The sequence below is a fragment of the Eptatretus burgeri genome, chromosome 17 (assembly GCF_056783735.1).
Source record: "Eptatretus burgeri isolate ZD-2024b chromosome 17, Ebu_testis_v1, whole genome shotgun sequence".
Lineage (NCBI taxonomy): Eukaryota > Metazoa > Chordata > Myxini > Myxiniformes > Myxinidae > Eptatretus > Eptatretus burgeri.
This window is the reverse complement of record NC_140977.1, coordinates 42,021,296-42,032,208: the sequence shown is the minus strand read 5'-3', so window position 1 is coordinate 42,032,208 and position 10,913 is coordinate 42,021,296. Positions and strand designations below refer to the sequence as shown.

Genomic DNA, 10,913 nt, shown 5'->3' with positions numbered 1-10,913 from the left:
GTGACTCGCCTCAAGGGGGCATACTCCCTCACCTCGTTCCTGGAGGAGGCCATCCAGGTGCTCGCATTGGGTCTCGACCCAGTCCGCCAGCTCACCCCCATTATCCTCCACTACCTCCGTGTGTGTGTGTGCGCGTCACTTACCCCGTCTTCATCGTGCAGTCTCTCCTCTATTTTTTCTGTCTCCCGTGTCTCTGCCAACTCAGTCACCTCTTCACCCTTTACCTCCCTTGTCTCAACTATTATTATTTCCTTTGTCACGGCCTTCATGCCCGCCTGCAGGCATCGGCCCATGTTCTGCGTCTCACCCCGCAGCTTTTTCGTTTCTTCCTTCATTTGCTTTGTATTCGCATCGATCTTTTCGTTCATGCTTTTTATTTCGTTTATAAATTCAGTTGTGTTTGCATCCATCTTCGCTGTCATTTCCGCCCGCATGGTGCATAGCTGGGCTATGTCGGATGCACTCAGCTGAGCCGTTTCGGCAAGGGTTGGGGAAGGGTTTTGGTGGAGAGGGGGGGAGGTGTCATACACCGCGGCCGCTGCCGCACCCATTTCGGGCTCTGGGTTCAGTTGGGCGAGTTCGTTTTCCTGTACAACCAACATTTCCTTCACGGGGATTTCATCCTGAGCCATGGATCCTACACATTCTACATCCATTTCTAATACCCCTGGCTCCTGCTCGCCTTGAGATGCCATCTTGCTTCTCTTAAAGGGTTAATTTGAATCGCTCGTAATTTGGAGGGAATCGGGGGTCGCTTCTCTCACCCCTGGACCGATTCCCGTGAATTTAGCCGGAGACAGGACAGCCCGTTTTCCCGTTCTCCGTTACCAGTGCTGCGAGGAGGGCGATGACTTTATATCGCACGACCTGACACCAGTGTTGCGGATTCGCGCCCGCCGGCGTGCTGACGGCCACGTAACTCGAATCGCGGCACGTCGCCCACCGGACGGACAATCCAGTCGTGACCCTCTCGGACTAACGCCGGGAACCAGTCACGGGTGGACCTTTCGGTCTCACTGCGATCGTGCCAATCGGCCCCCGCGTGGGATAGGGTTGCTCGCCAAATTCGACCTACCTAAGTACCCACACGGAGGGTAGACCGGGCGATCGCACCTCGCCGCAGGTCGACTTCGGACACGGCCACTTAAGCGACCCGTTCCGTACTATCGGGATAACCGAGCGGTGTTATTCGTCGGCCTCGACGGTTCGATTAATTATCGGGCGTCTTAGCCCACGACCAACCCTTTACGTGAAGCAAGATGGCGATTCAATGAAAGAAATGACCAAGCGAAGCGGGAAAACAGTTCAACAATAAGCACATTTATTTCGCGATGAACGGAAAGCACACATATACAATTCCACCAAAAGCACATGTAAAAGAAGAAGACAAAAAGCAAATGCAACAATGCAGATCTATCCGACTACCGGGCACACGGCAACACTTATACAATTTTACTTCACAGACGGCGCCGACAACACATATTCCCAAAGCAAAAGAAAAGAGAACCACCCTCCAGGATGAGGGGGTAGGCGGGCCTGGGGCCGAGACCGTGTCGGGCCTACCCGTCTGATGATGAGACGCGAAGTGGCGGTGGTGCCTCAACTCCGCGGGCCTCGCGGACAGTGTCTGGTAGGGGGTGGGAAGGGGGCCCCCTTTTGTCGCACTATCTCAGCGCGGGGGGGGGAAACAGGAGGGGGGTTGCTGATGCTCGGGGAAAGGAGGATTTCACAAAATCTCGGGTCCCGCGACGAGCGTCTCCACCACGACCTCGGTCGCGCCGCCGGCCTCTCCCTCGGCAGTTCCCCGAATCCGACGCGAGCACCCCCTCAACCGCCTTCGCCGCCGCCGCCTCTCCACAGCTCCGTCCTCTTCACTCCGACTCCGCGAACTCCCAACTGCCAACTGCTAACTGCGAACTGCTAACTGCGAACTGCTCTCTTCTCCACTTCCAACTCCGAACTCTTCCTCCTGCGAACTGCCCTCTTCTGACGAACGCAGTCGTTTTTTATAAGCCCCGTGGCTTCGCTCTTTCATCTTTGACCCTCTGCCTCCGACCTTTCACCTCACTCCCCATTGGCCCGAGGAAAAGTGGGCGTGAATGCTTTTTGATCCATGAATTTGCATATAGCGACCGCCCTCCCACGCCCTGGAGGCGGGGCCAAACCGCCCCTCGCTCACCGATTGGACGGAACAAAAGTGGGCGTGAGTCGTTTTTGATCCGTTTTTCTGCGGGAAGTCCGCGATGCTTTTGAACACGCTGCTCGGTGCGCGCCCTACACGAGTCCAGCATCGGTGCCCACGAGTGGCGCGAGATGACGGTGATGCGATGGTGGCGAGTTGTGATGGTAAAGGTCGTGGCGGTTGTGGTGAAGCGGCGTTGTGGTTGGTGATTGTTGTTGTGATGGCTGTTGAGACGTGGTTGGTGGTGGTAATAATGGCGGTTGGTCCAAAATAAAGATAGTAAAAGAAAAACGGCTATCCTGAAGAGTCGCAGCCCTCATGAATGACATTTATTCCCTCTAGACAACGGGTTTGGGCCTAACTACACATATACTTACCGAGATATCTCACCTTAGGGACCTGAATGGTGGTTTGCGAATTTGGTCAACCACAACAATATATATATATATATATATATATATATATATATATATATATATATATATATATATATATATATATATATATACACATATATATATATATATATATATATATATATATATATATTTATATGTGTATATATATATATATATATATATATATATATATTTATATATATATATATATATATATATATATATATATATATATATATATATATATATATATATATATATATATATAACCACCCACAACATCGACATTCGACACGAGGTCTTGGCTGCTGGCGTTGGTGCTTGCGTTATTATCTTTTATCTTGTGGTCTTGGACTGTATTGTCTTGCCAATTGCTTTTGGAGATGCGCTGGGAAGCGCACACTTATCTCTTGACTGTTATTCAAAGAAGGATATTATTAAAGAACAGTTTATCCAAGAAGGCCTTATTATTCACCACGTTGAACATGTGGAATAAGGGTTTTAGTTCACACAGATGAACTCTTAAACAGCAAGTTCACAGTGGGCGCTCATCCTTAAACACTAAGTTGTTCACAGGGTGCAACAGGGCATAAATGGGTGGCGTACAAGTGGGGGGGGCACCAGATGCGCCATGGGGGGGAATTGCACCCAAATGCCCCCCCCCTTAGCGACGGGCCTGCAGGAAGTACCAGATAGATTGTGGACAGAACATCCAAATGATGTTGGGAGGGTGCTGGCTGCAACACCTGTGTCCATTCAGGTAAAAGAGGGGATACCCCTGCCTCGAGTGAGCCAATATCCGTTGCCAAAGGAGGCAATCGAGGCAATCGCACCAGTGCTCGCATCATTGCGGGAGCAAGGAGTGATAAAACCTGCAAAGAGCCCATGTAATACGCCTATCCTCCCGGTTAAGAAGCCCGGTGGAAATAAGTGGAGATTCGTGCAAGATTTGCGGGCGGTGAATCAATGCGTGAAATCGTCTTTTCCTGTAGTGCCGCACCCTGTCAGGGTGCTGGCAGGGGTGCCATCAAGCGCAACATATTTCTCTGTGGTTGATTTATGCTCGGCATATTTTTCTATTCCCCTGGCAGAGGAATCGCAATACTTATTCGCCTTTAGCTACGCGGGACAACAATACACCTGGACTGTACTTCCATAAGGATTTTGCGATAGTCCAACACTCTTTTCGCAGGCCTTGAAGAAAGATTTGGAGGACATAGAGCTTCCGGAAGGTTCAGTGATGGTCCAGTATATCGATGATTTATTGATCTGCTCAGACGACCAGAGGAAATGCGAAACGGACACGGTGGCGTTGTTACAGGCGCTCGCTCAGAAGGGTCACAAGGTTAGCAAGGAGAAATTGCAGTTCGCACAAACAATGGTAATGTACCTGGGACATGTACTGGAACAAGGACAGAGGAGTTTGGGAGACGAGCGGGTGGAAACAATCCTGGGACACCTGAAACCAACTACATTGCAGGAACTTCGCCGATTCCTTGGGATGACAGGGTACTGCCGGCAATGGATATCCGACTACGCAGTCCAGGCACGATCACTGTACGACATGGTAAAGGAAGCGAAGGGAGATAAGATCTCTTGGACGGACAACGTGGAAAAAGATTTTGAGACACTGAAACAGGCTTTGTCCTCAGCACTTGCATTGGGGTTACCGAATTATGATCTTCAATTCACTTTATTTGTCCACGAAAGAGGAGGGTTCGCCCAAGCAGTGCTGACACAAGAACACGGAGGGAAAAATAGGCCAATTGTGTACTACAGTAGTCACTTGGACCCGGTCGCCGCCGCCTATCCCGGGTGTTTGCGGACGGTGGCCGCGGCACAATAAGCCGCGACCGCAACAGCAACTTTGGTTTTCGGCTCCCCACTCACAGTGAAAGTTCCGCATGATGTGGCGGCACTGATATTGCAAAACAAAACACAACATATATCGGCGGCACAGGCAGTTCAACATGGTCTGGTACTCTTGAAAGCAACTAACATTACGATCGAAAGATGTTTGCCATTGAATCCAGCCTCCCTACTGCCAGCAGGTGGCGAGGGAGAGCCACATGTGTGTGAACGCGTGCTGGTGGAAGAAACGAAGGCCAGACGCGATCTGCAGGAAGCCCCAATAGCGAACGCAGAGTTAGAACTGTTTGTAGACGGAGCGGCAAGGAAGAACCGATGGGGAGAAGCCGGCGCTCGTCTTGCAGTATGTACCGCTAATGCCACCATATGGAAGGAATTGTTACCAAAAGGATTTTCAGCGCAACAAGCTGAATTGAAAGCACTAATACGTGGATGTGAAGTGGGAGCTGGTAAAACATTGAACATATATACAGATTCCAGATACGGCTGGGGCATTTTACATGACTCCGCTGCCATATGGGCCTTGAGGGGTTTCAAAACGTCTGCCGGAAATGTTATCAAACATGGGGAGCTGATAAAAGAGTTGATACAAGCAGCGCAAGAGCCACAGCAGATTGCGGTGATTAAATGCAAAGCCCACACAGGAGGGACAGACGATGTTTCGAAAGGGAATAATCGAGCGGACTTGGCGGCAAAAGCAGTGCTCGATGAAGAAGAATCTAACCCGCAACCATCCGCCGGCATCTACGTGGAACAAATGGTGGACGTTCCCCGAACACAGGAACAACTCAAGGATTTGCAAGCCTCCGCACCAATGGAAGAGCAGGAATCATGGAGGGTGAAGGAAGGTGCACAACAAAAGACTCAAGGAGTGTGGGTGGATGAACAGAGTCGACCTTTCGTGCCTACTTTGGTTTGTTTTCGTGCACAGGGCCATATGGCCACTAAGGGGTATCGGAAATTATTCGTCAAACCTGGAATGCACCAGGTGTGATGAAAGCGGCGGCAGAGATGGTAAGCAATTGTGCGACCTTTGTTAAACATAATAGAAAGCATGCCACCAAGAAACGGGGAGCACACCTGCCCCCGTCTGGACCTTTTCAACACTTGCAGATGGATTTCATAAGTTTGCCCGCATATAAACACCACAAGTATGTGTTGGTAATCGTAAATATGTTTTCAAAATGGGTGGAGGCCACCACCAACCAGGAAGCTGAAACATTAGCTTGGCTGCATTTACAGGAAGTAATTCCGCAATTTGGGATTCCAACACGATTGTCGTCGGATCAAGGAGGGTCTTTCACGGCAAAGGTAACGGTGAATGTAGCCAAGGGCTTGGGCATTAAACAGAAACTACATTGCCGGTACCATCCTCAGTCGGCAGGAGCAGTGGAAAGGGAGAACCAAACCTTAAAACTGACACTTGCAAAACTGTGTGAGGGCCAACAACTGCCCTGGTCAGACGCGCTTCCCATAGCGCTCATGAGAATGCGAGCAACAAACAATGCCACAAGGGGGCTCTCGCCCCACGAAATAATAACAGGACGCCCAATGCAGCTACCGGCCTCGGCTCCCCCGGATATGGGAGAATGGGATGTGTCTTGTATGACTGACGGGATGATGAATTATTGTAAGGCGCTAACTGCTACCATCAGAATTTTCACTCACAGGTACAGGAAGTGCTACCGATACCTGCTGGAGGCCCTTTGCATGATTTTCAACCCACCGATCGGGTTTGGGTGAAAGAGTTCCTGAAGAAAAACGCCCTACAACCAAAGTGGACGGGACCTTACATTGTACTTTTGAAAACGCCCTCCGCCGTCAAAGTGGGAGGTAAGAGTGCATGGATACACCACTCGCACTGTAAAATAGCACACGAAGCGGCGAGAGATACCCAGGATTTGGAAGAAGTTTATCCCCCAGGAGAAGTCGACCCTCCCGTTGCAGATTCAGTTTTCTTCAGAGATAGTGAAGAGGACGACGAGGTGGAGGAATTGATACCACATCACCCACCGCACATTCCCGCCAACATCGCACCAGCGGCGGCGGGAGGAGAACCAGGACAGGAGAACCCGCCCCGGGAGCCCATTGAAGCCCCAGAGAACAACGAGCCTGGACGAAGTGACCTGGAAGAAGATAGCGACGAGCCGGAGGAAATACCCCCAACAGAGGATCCAACAGTGTCCGATTCAGCGTCTCACCAGGACAGTGAGGACAAAGACGAGTGGGAAGACATACCTCATCAGGGATACCCTACACCGCCACCGAACCAGGAAGGAGCCGGCCCAGCAAGACAAAGAGACAGAGTGGTGAGAGACCCATCGCAGGAGGACTCAGCCACCCCGCCGAACGTGGAACCGGGAGGACCAGGGAACAGAGACCTTGGAGCACCGGGGCCAGCGGCAGAACCCTTGACGATCCAACATGCGTCTCCTGGCACTGACACTACTCCTTTGCAGCTGGGGCCTGTTACTAGGCAATGAACTAACACACTCAAGCCGAAGACACCGTACACACCTCCGCGGTAAAGGAGGGATTGGAAAGGAACTAGGAGCAACACAGCAACGACATAGGAGGAAGCGGATGAAGAAAGAGCGGCAGAAGATAAATACGTGGTTTTTGGACAAACACATAATCCAGAGCTAGATATCGTAAAGGTATTTTCAAAAGGACTGGGTAAGCCTTTTTCGTTCCTCATTCCCCAAAGGAATACAGGAGACCAGGGGATAATCCCACAACTCATACAACCACAACAACTCATAGAGTTGCCATGCATTCAAGCCAATGGAACTTATGATCTGGTGGAGCGGAACGAAGAGATAAGAATAGTTAATTGGTCTTATAAGGAAACCCTCAAGGAGGATACAGCAATAGGGGAAACAGTCGGAGTAGCTTGGCAGGTAAGAGCAAAAAGAAAAACAAAACACTGGGGACATGGCAGGAAAGCGGGATTCGTATGGGGTCAACATGCATCTATAATTACTCGAATCCCACTGGTCCCCGATGATACCCGTCTGGACTATACTTGTTCAATCGTCCGGCCAAACAAGGAACATCATGAAAGCGCCATAATGTCCTTTTTGGTGCGCAGCAAGGAATCTTCGGTAAAACCTCCAAACACCTTTATGGCTTTAGCTACCGAGATAGCCAACATCCAAAATCGTAGTGACTGTTGGGTTTGTATGGAATCGCCAATGGGGTCTTTGAGTGGCCTCCACTTAGCAGTATTACCATTGACTTTCTTGGAACATCTCAGCAATCCGGTGGAGGGCCTGACAGCTATAGCAGATGGCAACAACACAAGATGGGTTTTTGCACCTAAGAATCTTGGGGCCAATACGAAACAGGTCCCTTCGCATCTCTGGGTGAAGGACACCACAGGATCAGTATATTTCACCGGAAAGGGGGCTAACCCCATGGGACAGTCCTCTTGCGAATTTTCCCTCCCCGTGCCAACCCAGCGTGAGCAAACAGTAGCAGCCACGAATCCAGATCGCCATACCAGGGAACAGGTGATGTTCACTATAACGATAGAGCTTCACCACGACAATGGGATAATCCCACCGAAAGGCATCTCCCTGGTGTGTGGGGACAAGGCTTACCCCTACTTACCAAAAGGATGGGCAGGAAGCTGTTATTTAGCCTCAGTATTTCCGGATGGTAGAATAAAGACCACTTTCCATCAAACCTCCCCACCTCCGCAGTACCGGCGCAGCACTTCCAAAACTTTGGACCCAAAGGGATGGGTCGGTGTAGCAGAGCGCTTAGGACCGTTGACAGGAACATGGTGGGAGAAGACTATTGGGTTTTTATTTCCGGGAGCCGGTATGGTTATGAATAGCGATAGGATAGATAAACTTTCGCTAGCCTTGGAATATGTAGCCAATCTATCCATGGCTTACTATACGGAATTGTCGGGTATGTTAGTATCAATGCGTACCATGGTAATGCATAATAGAGTAGCTTTAGATATGCTTTTGGCAGAGCAAGGAGGGGTGTGCGGGATGATTAAAGGAGAATGTTGCGTTCGGATTCCGGATCCTACTAACATAACTAACCGGGCGCTGGCCCGACTACAAAAGGTTGCAAACGCCCTCACTAGCAGACGAATGGATCGCGAGGAGGGTTATGAATGGTGGAGATCCATATTTCAGGGCTGGGGAGGTTGGTTGCTGTGCTTGATAGGGTCAGCGCTTCTAATCATCGTGGTGGTGATTTTCGGAGTATTTCTGATTAAGATTCTCATTTCCATTTGTCTAAAAAATGCTGTGAAGCCTCACCCCTCACCCAGGCAATCATAATAATTAACAGCGAACTCAGGGAGGAAGACCCCCAAGACCTCCGTATGGGGCCACAACCAGAACCGACCCCCACCAGCTGAGGGGCCAACAAGGTGTTCTGACGGAGGGGCGCCCTGGGGAAGACTCTTCCAGGTATTACTGATTACTCAACGAACTTTCAAGTGAAAAGGTAAACCAAACATGGACTCACGCATCTCACTACACACGGCGATACAGTAAGTTGTAACAAGAAAGAAGGGAAATCTACAAGTAAAATTCTGATGGAGGTTTATGATAGATGCGGCAGTGTTTTGACTAGCATATGCATACTCGGGGAAAATGGACAATACCAGATAGTGAAGGCATGTATGGGAAAATACTTGTATGACCCTAATATGGAAATATGCATCTCATGAGCCTCTTTTGTCTTCTAGCGCAAGTTGAGAAAGGAGCTTACACCACGCCTTGAGTGCTCACAGTGCTGCTCACCCATTATTACATTTGCATATTGTCAATAAGTATTGTTGCAATTTGTGTCTAGTATAATTACCTAAATAAGTATTGTTGCAATTCGTGTTTTCTAGACTTACTTAAATATTATTGTTGCAAGTAATGTTTTGTAGAATTACCTAAATAATATTGTTACAATTAGTGTTTGTAGAATTACCTAAATCATATTGGGGCAATTAGCATTTTGAGAGATTACCTACACAATACTCTGAATAAGGAAAATTTACTAGAATTTGATGTGAGGCATGTGGCAGCAAGAAGGACAGATGCTAACCTGGGCCACCAGTAGTCGGGGTCTTCTCATTTGGAGGTTGTCATTGGCTGTTCACGGCATTTGCAAATACCGTTTGGTGGTGGCGGAGCCGAGGGATGGTCAACTCAGCCGTCAAATGGGGGCCCACCTATTCGGTGAGCTTGGGGAAATGGCAAATTATGGTCAAATATGACCAAGGAGGGACTGTGAGGAGTGCTGTTTTATGGTCACATCCGATCCATAATTAATACATATATATTAATTAGATGTAGGGATTCAAACCCATTCTTATATACTCTGTAAGACCTTTTACAAAGCAACTCTCTATAGTTGTAGTGGCACTGTTTCCTAATACATCAATTCACCAGATGCCCTCTTAAAGCACTGGCTGTGTTGTGTCCTCATAATTCAATCCATCAGATGCCCTCTAAAAGCACTGGCTGTGTTGTTTCAGTGATAATGTCCCAAGGAAAATGTCATCTGGATTCTCTTAAGTATTCCACTCCTGGGCTTTTGTTTAGGTTAAAAAAAGGTCATAGCCTGTAAGTGCTGTCAGGTAGTCCATCATTGGCACAGGGCTGCCCCCTAATGGTCAACCCACATTCCACTTCTGAGAAGCTGGGTTCTTTTACCAAAGTCAGATGTGAACTTAAAAGGGATTTCTGTTTGTCCTGCAACCATCCCACAGTGATTTGTGACATCAATTAGGGTTGGAGTATAACCAGAAATAGATTGGAATTAGAGATAGATTGTATATAAGGGAGAGTTTTTGGATGTAAAACTCAGTGTGGTTTTGAAGGCTCTTCACTGTTGGTTGGGCTGCCAACACCAACTCCGCTGGCTGGCGTGTGGTCCTTCAATAAAGCTGCATTTTGGTGAATCCTCTTCTGTTGACTCTCTTCATACCTGGCCGGAGAACGGAGTCTTCACACCAGCAACTCGCGAACACTTTTATACCGGCAGCCATTTTGGATTGTGGCCGCCATTTTGAATATATCAATTGTCCACTCTCCACTGGGTTCATCTAATTTATAGTCTAAGGAACATGCATGTCAAGTTTCATGGTTGTATCGTCATCTGAAAGATTGTTACACTTATGTTCTGCACTACAGAGGTGAAGGTGAATATTTACCTCTCGCCTATCCTTGCAGGCCTTAAAAAATTATGAATTATTCTTTAATTTGCAGTTTATATTTTGATTCTATTACACACAAACACTTTATACACATCCTGTGTTGTAATATCCTCAGCAATGGATTTGGGTTTCTTTGAAATGTAAATCTTTATTTGTTATTTTCTGCTTTGTCGGAGCATCCAGGTTTACCTGGCATTGATTTACTAACATATTGAGAAAACACAAATCGGCTCACATCATCAATTTAGCTTCTGATAAAAGGACGATTCGCTCTGCTCCACATCAC

At 48.3% G+C, this 10,913-nt stretch overlaps 1 protein-coding gene across 1 annotated transcript; it reads left to right on the top strand.

The window, feature by feature from the left end:
* Nucleotides 1-2,848: 2,848 nt before the first annotated feature.
* LOC147009885 (syncytin-2-like) lies at nucleotides 2,849-10,384 on the top strand. The gene is made up of 2 exons (XM_085861360.1): nucleotides 2,849-8,919; nucleotides 9,164-10,384. The coding sequence occupies exon 1, from the start codon at nucleotides 7,521-7,523 to the stop codon at nucleotides 8,748-8,750; it is 1,230 nt and encodes a 409-aa protein (XP_085717486.1). The 5' UTR covers nucleotides 2,849-7,520; the 3' UTR covers nucleotides 8,751-8,919; nucleotides 9,164-10,384.
* Nucleotides 10,385-10,913: the final 529 nt, after the last annotated feature.